Here is a 19,928-nt window from a genome sequence, read left to right on the forward strand (position 1 = left end):
AAGATTTGCTTTCCCAAAATGCAGCACCTTGCATTTATCTGAATTAAACTCCATCTGCCACTTCTCAGCCCATTGGCCCATCTGGTCCAGATCCTGTTGTAATCTGAGGTAACCCTCTTTGCTATTCCAATTTTGGTGTCATCTGCAAACTTACTAACTGTACCTCTTATGCTCGCATCCAAATCATTTATGTAAATGACAAAAAGTAGAGGACCCAGCACTGATTCTTGTGGCACTCCACTGGTCACAGGTCTCCAGTTTGAAAAACAACCCTCCACACCACCCTCTGTCAAGGACTGAGTTGGATGACCAGCCATGATCATACTGAATGGTAGAACTGGCTTGAAGGGCCATGTTTGCAAGACACCTTAGTCAGCATACTGTCTGTTTTCCTCTCAGAATTTCAGCACTTGTGCCCAGAGTAGCGTGAGGTTATGCTGCTGTAACACAAAACCCTGGCCAGAACACACTTGGAGTACTGTGAGCAACTCTGGACATCTCACCTTAGGAAGGAAATATTGGCCTCTGAGGCAGTACAGCACAGGTTTACAACATTGGGTGAGCTGTTTTCTTGAACATGCTGTGCCGTGTCTATGCTTTATGGAGCCTTGATAGTAATTCCCCACAAACCATGGCAGTCAGTGTGTGTAGAAGCAACCACAGTTTTTGACCTAGTAACAGTGAAGAAAGAAAGGATGATATAGTCCCAAGTCAGGGTGTTGTGGGACTTGGAGGGAATACTGTAGGTGATGGCATTCCCAGGTGTCTGCTGCCCTTATTCATCCATGCGGTGGGGGGTGTCACAAGTTTGGAGGAGCCCTGCAGGATTTACTGCAGCCCATGCAGTGGATAGAACGCACTGATGCTACTGTGTGTTGGTGGTGGAGGGAGTGAATGTTTAAGATGATAGGTGGGATGCCTATCAAGTTTATGACATGCTGCAGATTTGTTCCCTGTAATCTGAAATAGCTTACATTACTGAATTGCATTACGTAAGAAGCAGGCTGCTGTGGGAGACGAGGGAGGAGTTCAGAGGGACTTTGACCCAATTTTTTAAGTCCTGTCAGGTCACAGGGGAAGTGCCAGAGGACAGCTAATTTTATAAAAAGGATGGTAGAGATAAACCAGTGAGAGACAAATACATGGAAGATGCAGATGCATATTGTGATAGACAAACTATTGAATAGCATTTTTAAGGGGAGAAGTAATCTTCACTTGAAGAAGGAAGGTTTGATCAGAGACAGTCACTATGGTGTTATCAGTGGGAGGTCCTGCCTCACAAATTTAACTGAATCCTTTGAGGAGGTGACAAGGCGTGTAGCTGAGTGTTGTGAGGTTGATGGAGTTTGTATGAATTTCAGCAAAGCCTTTGACAAGTTCCCACTTGGGAGACTGTCAAAGAAGGTAAAGGTACATGCGACCCAAGGTAACTTGGCAAGTTAGATCCACAATTGGCTTAGTGGTAGGAAACAGATGGTGGTGGTAGAAGTCTGTTTGTGTGATTGGAGCCCAGTGATGTACCACAGGGATCCGTGCTGGGACCTTTATCTGAATGATACAGATGAGAATGTAGGGAACTTTGATAAGTACGTTTGCAGATGACATGAAAATTAGCTGGGTGATTGACAGTGAGGAAGGACAGAAGACACAGGAAAAGTATAAATGGAATGATCAGATGAGCAGATCAGTGACAGATGGAATTTAACTTTGTAAAGTGTGAGGTGACAACCTTTGGGAGAAGTAACAAGATAAGGATTACTTGCTGAATGGCAAGTTACAAGGAAGCTCAAAAAAACAGAGATATCTTTAGATACTTGCCTATAGATGCCTGTAGTCAGTAAGACGGGTTAATAGAGTAGCTACAAATGTATATGGGGCACTTGCTTTATCAGTCATGGCATAGATTATAAGAGCAGGAAAGACATATTGGAACTGTACAGAACTTTGGTTAGGGCACAGCTGGAGCACTGTGTGCAGTTTTGGCCATCACACTGTAGGAAGGATTATGATTGTACTGAGAGTGGGTGTGGAGATGATTCACCAGGATGTTGCCTGGGATGGAGTATTTCAGCTATGAAGAGAGACTGCGTAAGCTCAGGTTGTTTTACTGAGAGCAGAAAAGTCTGGGGCTTGGGGGAAATCCTGATAGAAATGGTGAAGATGGCAAATAGAAAGCAGCTATTCACCTTCATTGAAGATTTAGAGGGGATTTGAGGAAGACCTTTTACATCCAGAGGGTGGTGGGAATCTGGGATGCACTGCCTGGAAGGCGGGAAACCTCACAACCTTCAAAAAGTACTTGGATGAGCTCTTGAAATACAATAATGTTCAAGACTATAGGCCAAGTGCTGGAAAATGGGACTAGTGTAGATTTACAGCAGTTTTGTCAGTGTGTATTCAATGGGTCAAAGGGCCTCATTTATGCTGGATAAAAGCAAATTACTGCGGATGCTGGAATCTGAAACCAAAAGAGAAAATGCTGGAAAATCTCAGCAAGTCTGGCAGCATCTGTAAGGAGAGAAAAGAGTTGACGTTTCGAGTCTAACTGACCCTTTGTCAAAGCTTTGACATTTTCTCTTTTGGCCTCATTTATGCTGTGTGATTATATGATTCTTTGATGAAGTAGTTTTTTTTATTTTGGTGCTAATTGGTTAGTATGTGGAAAAAAAACTCATACGCAAAACAAATATCATATATACAATATTTTGATCTCACATTGTTCATCAGGACTGGAAAGATTTCGAGTTTGAGTGCTGTTTTATTCCACTGGTAATGTACCCCACCTTGTGGCTCACACGAGAACTGAGGAAATGCATTATAATTAACAACAGATTTGACTCCAAATTTGTTAAGGGCACCATATTTCCAAAATCTTATGAGGAATTGCTTGCTTTGGGCAAATTAATGTGGGTGGCACAGTGGTTAGCACTGCTGCCTCACAGCGCCAGAGACCCGGGTTCAATTCCCGCCTCAGGCGACTGACTGTGTGGAGTTTGCACATTCTCCCCGTCTCTGCGTGGGTTTCCTCCGGTTGCTCCGGTTTCCTCCCACAGTCCAAAGATGTGCAGGTCAGGTGAATTGGCTATGCTAAATTGCCCATGCTAAATTGCCCATAGTGTTAGGTAAGGGGAAAGGTAGGGGTATGGGTGGGTTGCGCTTCGGCGGGGCGGTGTGGACTTGTTGGGCCGAAGGGCATGTTTCCACACTGTAAGTAATCTAATCAAAGTAATCTAATCAAAGTAATCTAATCTAATCTAATCACACAGGTCTAAAAATTGTTACGAATAATTTTATGAGCATTTAAATAGCTCCTGTAAAATCCCTCATTTTGCTGCTTCTATTTTCAGTTAATAATTACAGCAGCATAGTGATTGTACCAATAGTGTACAAGTAATCAAAGGTTTAACAATCTAAGTATGGCTTTTGCTCATTTCTAATGAAGGGCTTATGCCCGAAATATTGATTCTCCTGCTCCTCAGATGTTGCCTGACCTGCTGTGCTTTTCCAGCACCACACTCTTAACTCTGATCTACAGCATCTGCACTCCTCACTTTCTACAAGTAATCAAAGTGCTGGACTAATGATCTGATGACATGAGGTCTAATCACACTACAGGCACTAAGGAATTTAAATTCAGTTAATAAGCTCATGTGTTAGTGGTATTAATCAGATTGCTAGATTTGTTGTCAATAAACTAATTCACTAATGTTCTTTTGGCAAAGGAATTTTCTCTCCTTACCTGGTCTGGGCTACAAGAAACTTCAGCCCCACAATGTAATATCTGTGCAGGACAAATTATGACAGTATATCCTTTAAAAAGAGATGAGCAGGAATTTCTTCTCTCGGAGGGTGGTGAATCTGTGGAATCCTTTATGACAGAGAGCTGCTGAGGCTGGGTCATTAGATATATTCAAGGCTGAGACAGACAGCTTTTTAATCAGTAAGGGAATCAATGGATATGGGGAAGAGACAGGAAAGTGGAGTTGAGGATTATCAGATCAACCATGATCTTGTTGTATGGTAGAACAGACTCAGTGGGCTGAATGGCCTTCATCTGCTTCTTGTGGTCTTGTTGAGAGAGATCAGCATAGCAGCCCCAACCTGCCACCTCCAGTTCAGCAAAGTATAGACTGTGGGTCCAAATCTCCAGAATGGGACGTGAACCCATATCTTTCTGACTCAGAATTTAGTCTGCGTCAGGGCTGACACACAACTATTTCTTTTAACTTTTGCAGTAGAGACAGGGGCTTGATTTTTACTGCCATTGCTTCTGGCTTCAGAAAACAAATCATCTGCTTTCTTGTTTTGCCAGTTATTCTTTAATCCAATGAAACAGACATCGTTATTTGGTTGAATAGTTCATTTGTCATGTTCAGTGTTTAGTTTTGAATGTACATCATTCTTTGTGCTGTTTGCAATGGCACCTCAACTTAAATCTAAGGCTATCCAACCTCCATCCATACAGAAAGCTATATAAAAGGTGATGGGGGAAGTGGAGGATTTGGTGTTAGAATTAATCACTTTAATTAAAGAACAAACACCAGCAAAGGTGATGAATCAAATGGTTGCCTTTTGATCTATTATTTTTCATTTCTATCGTAAAGAGAAATGCAAGTACAGAAAAACATGCCCAAAATATAAGTCTGTCTGTACACAATGCTGGCTAACAGCCAGGGTAATTCAGGAAATATGGTTATTAAAATTATGTTCATTATGGTGCACTCTGTGTGAACTCCCTCTGAGCTCTCTGTGAACTCTATGTGAACTCAGATCAGGTGGCTGTGTGGAGACTTTCTCATGGTTTTTATCTGCACTGCATTTTATTCCCACTTTTGTATCATCTCGCTGCGTAAACTGCTGAGTCTCAGTGCAAAACTGACAGCACAAAGGCAGTCTAGCTTATTAGGAAAAGTCGATACCATTTTAGCTGTTTGTATTTTGCAGTTTAATAGTTGGGAATTTCTTTGGCAAATGTTTTGTGTCTGTGTACTAGGTTTCTGACCCAAACCACGTGATGGATGTTCTTCGTCAGCATGCAGTGACTGTACATGAGCCATACACTATGCAACCTTTGGCTGTTACTTCAGATCATGTGGGTCAACGCACAAGTTATATTTGGAATAGAATCTATGGAAATGCCAAGCTTTATCAAGTAAGTATGGAACTGAATTATTTGATTTGATCCGCCTCTCCCATGGCTCAAGACCAGGTTTGGCCTTCGGGTGAAGCAGATAGAGGGTGATGGGGAAAAATGAGCATAATTTAGTCTCCATTGAGTATTGGACATTTTAATAAATCTTAATAAATCTTTGACAAATTCTTGTCTCTCGATTTTAATTACCATGTACTCTAATGCTGTGTCTTTGCATAGAAATAGTAAGTACTATCCTTTCAGAACAGATGATTTAATCCAATTGGTCCATACCACAGTTTCTGTACTACACAAGTTACCTCCCATCTTAATTCATCTAGTCCTTTCTCCCTCATATACGTATCAAGTTTCCCCTTAAATACATCTATCCTAGAGGCACAAGTAATAAGGGTACAACTGTAACCATCAGTGACTTTAATTTAGATTGGATAAACTGAAGTTCACAGCTAGGACATTGGTTAGGCCACTGTTGGAATATTGCGTGCAATCCTGGCCTCTTTCCTATCGGAAAGATGCTGTGAAACTTGAAAGGGTTCAGAAAAGATTTACAAGGATATTGCCAGGGTTGGAGGATTTGAGCTATAGGGAGAGGCTGAACAGGCTGGGGCTGTTTTCCCTGGAGCATCGGAGGCTGAGGGATGACCTTACAGAGGTTTACAAAATTATGAGGGGCATGGATAGGATAAATAGACAAAGTCTTTTCCCTGGGGTTGGGGAGTCCAGAACTAGAGGGCATTGGTTTAGGGTGAGAGGGAAAAGATATAAAAGAGACCTACGGGGCAACCTTTTCACCAAGAGGGTGATACGTGTATGGAATGAGCTGCCAGAGGATGTGGTGGAGGCTAATACAATTGAAACATTTAAGAGGCATTTGGATGGGTATATGAATAGGAAGGGTTTGGAGGGATATGGGCCGGGTGCTGGCAGTTGGGACTAGGTTGGATTGGGATATCTGGTCGGCATGGACAGGTTGGACCGAAGGGTCTGTTTCCATGCTGTACATCTGAGTCTATGACTCTAGTCCAGGTATAGGGCACACATTGACCATTTGACTGGCAATGATTCCCTCAGCTTCCGGGAGATGGGTGTGAAGAAGCCGTTCCTCTTCTGTGCTGCTGGCCACTGTCAGGTTGGGCAGTGGCTGTGCACCTTAACAAGACCCTGTGAATCCCTAATGTAAAGTTGGGATCACATTTAACAGGATTGCTGTGTAATTTGAGGCCCTTGTGTCAGATTCTGCCTGGAGTACCTGTATGAGAACCCATGGAATTTACTTCCTCCATCTGTTCAGTAGTTTTGAAATTATGATACATTTTCTTTGAAATCAAGGGCTCATCAAAATGCACCTTTATCTCTGAACTAAACCACAGAAACTGAATTTGGCTGCAGTCTACAATTGGCAGCAATGCCCTGTATTAAAGGGAAACTTAACTGGGATGGTCTCTGCCTCTGTCCACTAACCAGTGAGGTATCTTGGGAAGGGTTAAATGTGTGGTTATTGGACTGAGGGTAATTGACTCTATGACTGTATGAGGCTTAGCCAGAATGCTGGGTTACTAGTCCAGTAATGTTAACCTAGGAATAGAATACTTGATGTGCATTTATTCATGTTGTGCTACTTATTAGGAGCCAAGATGTAAAGACAATGGTTCGCCTGTGGAGATTAATGACCGGGAGGTGGAGAACACTTGTCAAAGCAAACGTGTTGCCAGTGTACTTACTTCTAAAAAGAACACAGATCAAGGGTGAGAAATATTCCCAAAACTAATTGTTTTATAATTCTCTAACTATTGATAAGCAAGGGCAGCATTGAAATCCGAGGTGAAGATACCTTTGTTATGGCATCTTCCTCAGTGTGTCTTCTCTGGATGTTCCTATGTCACATGACTGTCCCCAGTTGAATTGAAGTGGTCTCTCATTATTGACAAGAGGTTGTCAAACAGCAATGTGGACACTTTTCAGCCTGTTCTGTCGGTGCTGGCACCTTGGTAAAGCTATACCACTAATATCAATACTCTGACCTTTCCCCATAGCCCTGTCATTTTCTTTTCTCCCAGTCATTAACCCTTTATTTAAAAATCATTACTAAATCTGCTTCTGCCTTCCTTTAAGCATATTCTAGACCATAACATCTTGCTGTGTTAAAAAGGAAAGTCTTTCCTCAGGCTGACCCTGGTTGCTTGCCAATTACCTTACATTTGTATTCTCCAGTCACCAGTGTTTCTGCCACCGGATAAAAATGTTGCCATATTTACTCCATCAGAACCACCTATGGTTCTGTCAAACTGTTTTAGCCTTCTCTGTTCCACCAAGCTTCTCAAAGACAAAATATTAGAGAAGTAGAAACCTGAAATGAAAGTGTACAATGCTGGAAATGCTCAGCAAGTCAGGCAGCTGAAGGTCTGGAAATTAACGTTTTGAGCCAATGACTTTCAATTGGAAACTGAATAGGAAATAACTTCATAAATTTGATCAAGTGGATGACCTTATAGAGGTTTACAAAATTATGAGGGACCTGGATCGGGTAAATAGGCAAAGTCTTATCCCTGGGGTAGGGCAGTCCAGAACTAGAGGGCATAGGTTTAGGGTGAGAGGGGAAAGATATGAAAGAGACCTACAGGGTATCTTTTTCACACAGAGGGTGGTACGTGTATGGAATGAGCTGTCAGAGGAAGTGGTGGCGGCTGGTACAATTGCAGCATTTAAAAGGCAGTTGGATGGGTATATGAATAGGAAGGGTTTGGAGGGATATGGGCCAGGTGCTGGCTGATGGGACTAGATTGGGTTGGGATATCTGGTCAGCATGGACGGGTTGGACCGAAGGGTCTGTTTCCATGCTGTGCATCTCTATGACTCTATAACTGAAAAGCAGGGGTAGTGAATCAAAGTCAAGCCACAAGGTAGATGAGGGGGAGCAGGAGGAATTTGAGAGTCCTAATGCATGAATCACACAAAAATCTTAGCATCCAAGTTCAGCAGTAATAGGGAAGGTATTTCGAATGTTGGCCTATAGTTTAAAAGGTTTGGAGAATAGGGAAGTCTTGCTAAGACTATAGGTTGATCCCTGGCAGGGAGAGATTTTCTTATGAGGAGTGGTTGACTTGAGTACAGGTTGGGTCTGTACTCATTGGAGTTATTAACTGAGACTTACAGAACACCCTCCAATTTTCATTCATATATTATGGAATGGAAATCTTGTATCCATTATTCCTGGTGCTATTGGGAGAAAGAATTCCTGCATGAAAACAAAATGCTGCAGATGCTGCGAATCTGAAGTAAAAACAGAAAATGCTGGAGAAGCACAGCAGGTCTGGTCGCATTTGTGGAATGAGAAACTGAGTTAATGTTTACACTTCAACAAGAACTAGATCCATTATTAAAGAACTCCTACACCTTTAATAGGCTATCTAGTCTTAGCCTGTAACCATCAACATCCAATTGTTGCCCCATTCACTTTGAAAAGATGAAACCTTCTGAATTGCATGGTTTTGAGCTTTCGATCTGAATAAACACTGCAGAATTAAAGAGCTCCAGCAGGATCAAAGAGAAGAATGCTGCTCGCTGTGCCTCATGGATTCAGGTTTTGTTTTGCACAGCTATAACTACACTGGCACGCTGCAGCTGCTGGGATTGGAGGAAGGAAACGAGGAGAATGTGAAAGATCCAGTGATGACAAAGGGGGCTTATCTGTCTCTCCTCTACCTTCGCCACTTGAGGATTAGGGAGCTTCAGGTAACGGCTCATTAAGATCCAATTGTTGCCCCATTCACTTTGGAAAAATGTGGACTTGCGGCACTGTTTCTCTGTCTTGTGTGGCTCTGCTCCACATTTTACATTCAGCTGAATCCCATTTCACCAGAAAAATAAATTCACGCTCTACAAGAGTTAATTTGTTTGGCTGCATTTTGTGTAGAAACGTGGCAACAGATGTATTGTTTTTGATAATTTTGGTAAATACCATTAACGTAAAACAGACAGGCCGGCATATGCAAAAGCCTGAAGGATCAGGATGTTGGTTGTAATCCATTACCAAGCCTCTTAATTCAGCTGCTGATTGAATTGAACTTTTGTGGAGTTAAGCTATTTTCTATCATTTCATTCATAGAGTCATCAAGATGTACAGCACGGAAACAGACCCTTCGGTCCAACCCGTCCATGTCGACCAGATATCCCAACCCAATCTAGTCCCACCTGCCAGCACCCGGCCCATATCCCTCCAAACCCTTCCTATTCATATACCCATCCAGATGCCTTTTAAATGTTGTAATTGTACCAGCCTCCATCACTTCCTCTGGCAGCTCATTCCATACACGTACCACCCTCTGCATGAAGAAGTTGCTCCTTAGGTCTCTTTTATACCTTTCACCTCTCATCCTAAACCTACGCCCTCTAGTTCTGGACTGCCCCACCCCAGGGAAGAGACTTTGTCTATTTATCCTATCCATTCCCCTCATGATTTTATAGCCCTCTATAAGGTCACCCCTCAGCCTCCAACACTCCAGGGAAAACAGCCCCAGCCTATTCAACCTCTCCCCATAGCTCAAATTCTCCAACCCTGGCAACATCCTTGTAAATCTTTTCTGAACTCTTTCAAGTTTCACTACATCCTTCCAACAGGATTATTCCAAAATGTATCTTTTGATTGTAGAAAAATTGGAAGTAGTATCAGGAGGAAGCCATTTGACCTTTCAATGAACTCCTTTTCAGAAACATTCAGTGTCTTAATTTGAGCTGATGATTTGGAGATGCCGGTGTTGGACTGGGGTGTACAAAGTTAAAAATCACACAACACCAGGTTATAGTCCAACAGGTTTAATTGGAAGCACACTAGCTTTCAGAGCGATGCTCCTTCATCAGGTGATAGTCCTGATTGACTGTCACCTGATGAAGGAGCGACGCTCCGAAAGCTAGTGTGCTTCCAATTAAACCTGTTGGACTATAACCTGGTGTTGTGTGATTTTTAACTTTGGTTTGAACTGTTTTCTGTGGGAGAGAATTCCACAGGCTCACTATTCTCTGGGTAAAGACATGTCTCCCCATCTCAGTTCTAAATGGCCTCCCCTTGAACTTTAAACTGTGACTCCTAGCAATGGACTCCTTAGTCATCTGCAACTTTCTGTTCAGCCCTGTTAGAATTTTATATGTTTCTCTGCTATCATCCCTCATTCATCTAAATTCCAGCAGATATAGTGCTGACCAATCCAGTCTCTCTTCTTACGTCAGTCCTGCCGGTGCAGGAATCAGTCTGGTAAACCTTTGTTGTACTTCTTCCATAGCCCGGACATCCTTCCTCAGAAAAGGAGACTGCACACAATACTCTTGTTTTTGCTACCACAGTGGATAACCTCACTTTTATCTACATTATCTGTCATGTATTTGCCCACTTACACCATTTCGAGAGTGTGGAGCTGGAAAAGCATAGCCAGTCAGGCAGCGTCCGAGGAGCAGGAGAATTGACGTTTCGGTATAAGCCCTTCATCAGGAATGAAGTCCCCACTTTCTCCCACTTACACCATTTGTCAAAAACAAACTGTAGCTTTTCAGCATCCTCTTCACAGTTCACCCATCAACCCAGCTTTATGTCATCTGCAAGTATGGAGTTATTTTATTTAATTCCCTCATCTAAATCATTAATATATATTGTTAATAGCTGGGGTCCAAGCACCAATTCCTGTGGTACCCTACTAGATACTGGCTGCCACTTGGAAAAAGCCCCATTGATTCCTCTTCTTTGTTTCCTGTCTGTCTACCAGTTCTGCATCTTTGTCAGTACACTACCCCCAGTCCTGTTACTGTTACTACAGTCCTCACTTTCACCCAATCCTGTTACTGTTAATCACAAACCTTATGCTTTGGGAAAAGACTGTTTAAATATGAATTTGCTAACACTTAACTTGATGTTTGCTATTTTGCACAGCCATTCTGCTAGGTGTTAATGTGCTACTGATAACAGCTTTTTGTATTATGATCCTTTTCTCGGCAGCGAGTCTGTTTAGGAATACTGAACTACTTCAGATCCATTGAACGGACTCTGACTATCAGCATCTGCGGCCTGACCCTGAACAGGGACCGGTTGGTTCGCACTGCAGCAGACACGTGTTGGATAAATGCAGCAAAAGGAGGCTTGGGGGTTGGAGATGGCATGGGCTCACACTCTTATTTATATAACACGCCTGCAGATTACAAGGTATTGCATTAGCATTTCCAACTATGTTGCTTTCTTCAGGCATTTTCTGGGTTAACTCGTTGGGAGGAGGGGCCAGACTTTGGGTCTTCTCTGCAGTGGAAGAATGCACTGCCACTGTCCTAAATGTAGGCATTTCTCAGAATCTTACAGCACACAGAGAGGCCATTCAGCCCACTGTGCCTGTGCCAGCTCTTTGAAAGAGCTGTCTGTCCAATTTAAAACCAGTTTTATCCACATGGCCACGCAAGTTAATCCTCTGCAAAGTTCATCAACAGATACCAGTCATGGTTCGTGCTAACCTTGAGAAGAGGGATCGCTGCGTGCAGGTTTCCTGGTATGTTGGTAGTTGAGAGAAGTAGAAGACAAGGGAAGGAAATATTCAAGGCAGAAGTGAAGCTGTTTCGACTCTTACCCCACCTCCCTCTGTCACAGTGGACATAGAACAACTGCGACCCCACTCTGTGCTACTAATAAATGCCCACAAGCACAAAAGGCCACTTTTGAGAGGGGGTGGCCCCTCTATATAAGTGATGGGGCAGGTAGTATGGAAGGAAAATAGTTAAGTGGGTTGGCACTGTTGAGGTACCTGGCACCCCTTCACCACCTCAGTAACTGGGTGCTGCGTGAGAAGGCCCATGGGTGATTATCTCACCCTGCCAGCCTTCAAGTGGCCAATTACCACCCAGTGAAAGGCCTCTACCTATCTTGGGCCCGAGTGTCTGCCTTCCTGCCATTCCTGGCTGCTTTCCTGACTGGTTGCCCTCATGATACCAGGTCTGCCAGGTTTTTGCCTCAATCTGGAGTAAACTGGGGCATGGATAGGGGTGTCAGGGGTTGGCGACTAATAGTCATCCCCTTGCCTTTGACTTTGATTCCTCTGATACCCCACCCCCACCATGATCCCCACCTTTTGATACCCCACACTCACTCCCCACCCTTGTACAGCTGGGCCTCCAGCCATGTTCTCCAACTCCCAGTGTGCTGCACACCTGATTGGCTGGTAGCTTCTAAGAGGGTGGGATTTCAGTGTCAAGGCACCTGATAGGTGGAGAAGCCCAGAAGTCATTGATTTGCTCTTGATGCAGTTGGCTTTCTGGCTGGTGGAAGTCGGAGTTTCATCGCCCCTCAAGTTGCCTGCTCCCCACACTTAAAGTCATAGAGACGTACAGCACGGAAATAGACCTTTCGGTCCAACTCATCAATGTTGACCAGCATTTGGCCCATTGGCTTCTAAATGCTTCCTATTCATATACCCATCCTGATGCCTTTTAAATGTTGTAGTTGTCCCAGCCTCCACCACTTCCTCTGGCAGCTCATTCCATACATATACTACCCTTTGCGAGATAAAATTCCCCCTTAGATCCCGATCAAATATTTCCCCTCTCACCCTAAACTGATGCCTTATAGTTCTGGACTCACCCCAATCCAGGGAAAAGACCTTCTCTATTCATGACCCTCATGACTTTATAAACCTCTACAAGGTCACCCCTCAGCCTCTATTGTTCCAGGGAAACAGCCCCAGCCTATTCAGTCTCTCCCTATAGCTCAAACCCTCCAACCCTAGCAACATCCTTGAAATTCTTTTCTGAACCCTTTCAAGTTTCATGAAATCCTTCCGATAGGAGGGAGACCAGAATTGCACACAATATTGCAAAAGTAGCCTAATCAATGTTATTGCAGAGACCACCAGATCTTGGTCATTGATTCTGCAAGCGCACTCGGTAACAAGTGAAAAATGGTGGTTAGTTGAGCGGTGATGCAGGGGTTGTGATTTGGACCTTTGATGGGTTGGGTTAGTGACCACTGTCAGGCAGCAGCAATGATGAGTCAGCTCGGTGCCAATAGGGGTGTGCGTGATGTGGAGGCAGCTGCTGTGAAGTGTACCAGTTCGAAGGAAGAAGACAGTATCAAGGATGGAGATAATGTTGGTATGACTGAGGAGAGCAGTGTCACAGAGTCAATGTTACAGTGAGGGAAGTGCACAGCAGGGCTGACTGGCCCAGGTGAGTCAACCAGTGGTTAATGAAATTAACCAGTTTACACATGTTGGAATTGGTGTGACAGGAGGCAAATGTTAATCGACAAGAATTGTCAATGTATGAAAAAGTGTGATTGAGATTGCACACTGCTTGTAACAAGCTACATCATTCTGCCATTATCATACATCATGTTTTATCTCCATTCAGCCTCTTGACCATTCTTTTTGTATTTGCTATAAATCTTGATTTATTGCTCCCCAGTTTATTTTGTAAATCAATCCTGCATTTATGCCTTGGAAACACATTCACTAAAATGAAATATCATCTTTGTTGCTATCTGCTTTTGCTCTAGCTCCAGTTGCTCATGCTCCCTATTGATGTGTGAATTATCTGGAGTGGCTTGTTGCTAAGTGAGCTTGCTAGTTGTGTAGCTGCCTGAGGTGAGCATCTTGTGATCCTGACACAAGGATACAGAAACATGCAGCACTTCAATCTGCTCAAGTTTAAAGTGTTGCTATGATAGATTTGGGACATCCTTTTCTCTCAGTTCCAAATTCTACTCAGTGGCTTGATAATATGAACAGCAACTTCTAAAACTCTGGATGAAGGTTCAGAAAAGCATAAAGGCCACTCAGTCTTTAAAATAAAGGTACAAATTGGGCTTACGTCCTTGTAGAAAGAAACAGTGTCAAGAGGGTATCTTATTGACCAATGTTTATCATCCTGCTTCCAGAGGTGTGTCACTGAATTTATGGAGTTCTCAGAGATCGATAACCATGATGATTTCTACACAAGTGAAGAGGGTGTCATTCACACTCAGGATCAGCGAGGAATTTATATCGTCTATGATGTGGCCATAAAGGATCTAACAGAGTTAGAAAACCAGTTGCTACTCCTTGCAACCCAATATATTGAGAAAGGTAGGTGATGAATCATCGTGTGCATCTCCCCTCCAGCTGTAATGACTCCTCTCACACTGCTTCTCTCCTTTAAAGGATCACTGTCTTTCCTGTGCAAAGTGTTTTCTCATAGACCTGTAGGAGAAATAGCAGCTAGAACCCTTCTTACTATTGCATGAAACCCTCATAAGTGAAATAGTGTCAGAATGAATCACAAAACCTGAGCATGTAAGAATGCATAAGAATGGACAAATATATAACTTACCCACAAATATGCCCATTCTCATTAATGGGGAGTCCAGAACATCAGTGCAAAAGATAAAGGCTGAAGCATTTGTAACAATCTTCAACCAGAAGTACCAAGTGGATGATCCATCTTGGCCTCCTCATGGTCCACAACATTACAGATGCTGGTCTTTGACCAATTCAATTCACTTTACGTGTTACTGAGAAATAGTTGAAGCACTGGATACTGCAAAGTCTATTGGCCCTGACAACATTCCGGTAATAGTAATGAAAAAGTGTCCTGCAAGATTTGTTACGCTTCTAGCCAGACTGTTCAAGTATAGCTACATCACAGGCATCTACCCAACAAAGTGGAAAATTGTCCAGGCCCTGTCCACACACAGCTAAAGTATCGTGTGCAGTTCCAGAACCCACATTGTAGGAGGGATGTGATAGCACTGGAGATGGGGCAGAGGAGAGTTACCACGATGTTGCCTGGCCTGGAGAGTTCCAGCATATGTAGAGAGATTGGATGGACTGGGATTGTTTGCCTTGGAGCAGAGGAGATTGAAAGGGGGCATGATTGAGATGTATAACATTATGAGGGGCACAGATAGGGTAGACACGAAGCAACTTTTCCCTGATGGAGGATCAATGACTGGGGACGTAGATTTAAGTTAAGGTGCAGAGGGGATGTGAGGAAAATCCTTTTCACCCAGAGGGTGCTGAGATTCTGCAACTCACTGCCGGTAAAAAACATTTAAGAAATATTTAAATGTGTACTTGCAATGCTAAGGTATACAAGGCTATGGGCAGACCTGATGGGCTGATGGGCCTTATTTTGAGTTGTAGATCTCTGCAACAAATAGCAGGACAAATCCAAACAGTTACCAGCCCAGCAGTCTACTCTTGATCATCAGTAAAATTGATGGAAAGCGTCATCAATAGTGTTATCAAGCATCAATTGCACAACAATAACCTGCTCAGTGACACTCTGTCTGGTTCCGCCAGGGTCACTCAGCTCCTGACCTCATTACTGTCTTGGTTCAACAATGGACAAAGGAACTGAAGTTCAGAAATGAAGTGTGAGTGACAGCCTTAACACCATTTGACTGAGTGTAGCATCAAGGAGCCTGAGCAAAATTCAAGTCAGTGGGAATTAAAGTGATAACTGCACTGCTTGGAATCAAACACAGCACAGAATAAGATGGTCGTGGTTGTTGGAGGTTAATCATCTCAGCTCCAGGGCATCTCTGCAGGAGTTCCTCAGGGTAGTGTCTTAGACTCAACCATCTTCAGCTGCTTCATCTGTGATCTTCCCTCCATCATTAGGTCAGAAGAGAGGATTTTTGTTGATGACTGTATTATGTTCAGCACTATTCGCAACTCCTCAGATACTGAAAGCAATCCCATTCAAATACAACAAGATCTGGACAGTATCCAGGCTTTGGATGCCACACAAATGCCAGGCTATGACCATCACGTGTAAGAGATGATCTAGCCCTTGACATTTAGTGGCATTACAATCACTGATTGCCCCATTGTTAACATCCTGCAGGTAACCATTGACCAGAAACTCAACTGAACAAGCCATATAAATGCTGAAGCTACAAGAGCAAATCAGTGGCTAGGAACCCTGCAGTGAGTAACTCACCTCTGTGTACAAGGTGCTGGAAAAAGCACAGCAGGTCAGGCAGCATCCGAGGAGGAGGAGAGTTAATGTTTTGGGCAGGATCCTTCATCAGGACTGGGGAGGTAGAAGGGGGCTGAGAAATAAATAGGGTGGGGAGGAGCGGGGCTTGTGGGGGGAAGGTAGGTTAGATGGTGATGGGTGGACACAGGTAGAACATGATTGTAATAGGTCAGTGGGAAGGGTGGAGTGGTTAGGTGGGAAGGAAGATGGACAGGTAGGTCAGGTTAAGAGAGCAGAGCTGAGTCAGTGGGCTGGATCTGGGATGAGGTGGGGGGTGGGGAGATTTGGAACTAGTGAATTCCCTGTTGAGGCCGCATGGCTGTAGGTTCCCGAGGTAGAAGATGAGGTGTTCCTCCTGCAGTTTGCTGGTGGCCTTTTCTAGGTGGTGGAGGAGACCAAGATGGACATAAGAATAGGGGAGCGGGAGGGGGAGTTGAAACAGATGGCCATCAGAAGGTGGGGTTGGTTGATACGTAACGACCAGAGATGTTCCCCGAACCGTTCTGCGAGTTTGTGCTCGGTCTCTCTGATGCAGAGGAGACCACATCAAGAGTACTGGATGCAGGAAATGAGGTTTGAGGATATGTAAGTAAATCTCTGCCAGATTTGGAATGATCCACTGGGGCCTTGGATGGAGGTGAGGGGGAGAGATGTAAGCACAGGTTTTGCACCTCCTGTGGCAGCATGGGTACATGCTAGGTATGGAGGGGGGGCCGGTGGGGAGTCTGGCCCTAACAAGGGAGTCACGGAGGGAACAGTCCCTATGGAATGCAGATGGGTTTGGGAGGGAAATATGTTTTTGATAGTGGGGTCTGACTGAAGGTGGTGAAAATGGCAGGCGATGGTGCACTGGATTTGGAGGTTAATGGGGTGGAATGTGAGGACCAGGAGATTCTATCCTTGTTGTGGTTAGGGGTGTGGGGTTCAAGGTGGAAGTGTGGGAAATAGAAGAGATACAATTGAGGGCATTGTAGATCACAGGGGGAGGGGAAATTGAGATGTCGTGGAGTGGAATTACTCATACTGGGAGGAGATACGGTGGAGGTGGAGGAAGTGGGAGTAAGGGATTGCATTTTTACTGGAGGGGAATGGGAATGGGAAGGGGTGTAGCCAAGGTAGCTGTGGGAGTCAGTGGATTTGAAATAGATGTCAGTGTTGAGTCAGTTGCCAGAAACTGAGAGAGGTCCAGGAAGAGGTTGGAGGTGTCAGAGAAGGCACAAGTCAGGAGTATGATGGAATACTCTCCACTTGCCTGGACAAATGCAGCTCTCACTATTTCTAAATGACAACTAAGGATAGAAAACATGCAGGCTAGCCAGTAATGCCTGTATCTCATGAATAAAGAAATTAAAAAATATTCTGAATGCTAGGGAAAGAATGTTACATGCAATATTGTGGAATACTCTCCACTTGCCTGGACAAATGCAGTTCTCACTATTTCTAAATGGCAACTAAGGATGGAAAACATATGCAGGCTAGCCAGTAATGCCTGTATCTCATGAATAAAGAAATTAAAAAATATTCTGAATGCTAGAGAAAGAATGTTACATGCAATATTGTAACCTAAATATTACTGAGGAGCAGAAAAGCCAACTGCAGTCATGACTTGGAGGTGCCGGTGTTGGACTGGGGTGGACAAAGTTAAAAATCACACAACACCAGGTTATAGTCCAACAGGCTTATTTGGAAGCACTAGCTTTCAGAGCGCTACTCCTTCCTGACAACCACCTGATGAAGGAGTGGCGCTCCGAAAGCTAATGCTTCCAAATAAACCTGTTAGACTACAATCAATGATGGCAATAAGCATTTATTATTTGAAATATACATAAAATGGGGAACATATCCTTTAGTTTAATTTTCTTTTGTTAAATAGTTATAAAATACAGCAGCATTCACACACACTGTCTTACTGCTGAACTAATATTTCTGTCCATTCATTTTTGAAAGGTCAGAGGACTTGTCAAGTTTCCCCTGTGGGAGGATCACAGTGTGGGGATAATGATCTTCCAACCTGGGCCCACTTGACTGTCGATCGCTTTGCTGTTTTGTTTGATCTGTGGAGGTGTGAAGCAGCATTTCTGGAGAACAAACGACAGGTAAATAGATGAATAAGGTTCTGGGAGCAGAATCAACAGATTTCACTCTTGATGTAACAGGAGATAAATGAGATCATTGGATAAAAGAATAAACCATTTATTGTGGTCTTTGCACATTATGTGAGTATTTGAGAGCAGTGTTAAAGTTAGCAAATCAATATGGAGATTGAGGAAATATAAGCAGCTTATTGAGGTCTGTGCTATGTTCTTTATGGCCTGCATGATGCATACGTTGATGCATCCATATAGATAACATACAGTACACAATACATACTTCAAAGAGATTATGTTTTATTGTAGTGTAATAATTTAGTGTCTCAAATCTAGATTTTAAAAATTGCAAACATATTGTAAGACACATGAACACATACACATCAGGCTGAACCCTGGAGAGCTAAATTGAACAGGATGCCTGGAATTGTACTAATCTCCTTGTCCCATTCATGAAGAAAGGGAGGGCAGTTGGAAGAACAGCACAGGGAGTACCCAACATGTTGTTACCCACTGCCAGTGCTGGGAGCAAGGGGCTTGGTTGGCTAAGTTGGCTGGAGAGCTGGTTTGGGTTCAATGCTTACCACTGTCTTCTCGTTCTCAACCTCTCCCCTAGCCTGAGGTGTGCTGAAATCAGGTTATGGATGGGGGCAGGGAGAGTTTATAAGAAATATTCATTTATGTCTGATAAGTTTTTGTCTGTTTTACTCAGCTGTTGGACAGTTATTTTGAAGCCTATCAGCATGTTTTTGATGTGGAAGAGCGATTTGCCTTGGCCCAAGTTATTGCAGACATTATGCACAAACGCCCACGGTTCAATTTGAGCAGTGAGTACTTTGTGAAGACCTATCAGGCTGAATGTACTTGTTTGAAGCTTCACTTACAACTTATAAGTGACATTTTGAACAAACAGGTGAGTGCAAGGAAATTGTTATCCCCTATTCTGTAGAGTGATATTAGATAGTAAAATCGACTTTAAAATAGTGATTTAATTATATGTTTTATTAATTCACTCTTTGGCCAGCATTTATTGTTCATCCCTAGTTACCATTAAGAAGGTGGTGGTGAGCTGCCTTCTTGAACTGCTGCAGTACATATGCTGTAGGTAGATCCTTATGGAAGGAATTCTTGGATTTTGACCCAGTGATAGTGAAGGAATGGAGATATATTTCCAAATCAGGATGGTGAGTGGCATCCAAGAGAACTTGTAGGTAGTGATCTTCTCAGGTATCTGCTGTTCTTCTCCCTTTAGTTGGAAGTGGAAGGTGCTGTCTGAAGATCTTTGGTGAATGAGAAAAGATCTATACATGCTGACTTCCCTTACTTACTGAACTCATCAATTTCACCAGCTTCTCTTTTTCCCTATTCCAGATTTGCTGACATATGCAATAAAGAATTGATTCCCAAAAATTAGCTTTGTACGTACAAACCTCAAAGCTATTGGTTAATACCAAAATCTTCTGTTGTGACCAACAAAATGGTCAATTTCTAAGAATGCACTCAAACCTTCTGAAGAACTGAAACTTAGTTGTGTTAACAACTGTGGAATTGTCCTGAAGACTGATTATCTCCAACAGGTTACTCATAGATGCATAGACTGGCAAACCCAGGAAAGACAAGCAGGCTGGAATAGAAACAAACTGGAGGAAAAATGGGATTCACATTTCAGTGGTAATTTCACACTTGGAGGAGAAAGTGAGGTCTGC

The 19,928-nt window shown here is 43.3% G+C and overlaps 1 protein-coding gene across 1 annotated transcript in view; it reads left to right on the forward strand.

The window, feature by feature from the left end:
* The window catches only part of LOC122548438, a 113,566-nt gene that overhangs the window by 42,062 nt on the left and 51,576 nt on the right, over nt 1-19,928 (forward strand). The window contains exons 12-18 of the mRNA XM_043687102.1: nt 4,994-5,152; nt 6,779-6,897; nt 8,749-8,884; nt 11,136-11,339; nt 14,052-14,238; nt 18,083-18,231; nt 18,935-19,135. Coding sequence (XP_043543037.1) covers nt 4,994-5,152; nt 6,779-6,897; nt 8,749-8,884; nt 11,136-11,339; nt 14,052-14,238; nt 18,083-18,231; nt 18,935-19,135 — 1,155 coding nt within the window. The remainder of the gene's footprint in view (nt 1-4,993; nt 5,153-6,778; nt 6,898-8,748; nt 8,885-11,135; nt 11,340-14,051; nt 14,239-18,082; nt 18,232-18,934; nt 19,136-19,928) is intronic.

Source organism: Chiloscyllium plagiosum, chromosome 3 (assembly GCF_004010195.1).
Source record: "Chiloscyllium plagiosum isolate BGI_BamShark_2017 chromosome 3, ASM401019v2, whole genome shotgun sequence".
NCBI lineage: Eukaryota > Metazoa > Chordata > Chondrichthyes > Orectolobiformes > Hemiscylliidae > Chiloscyllium > Chiloscyllium plagiosum.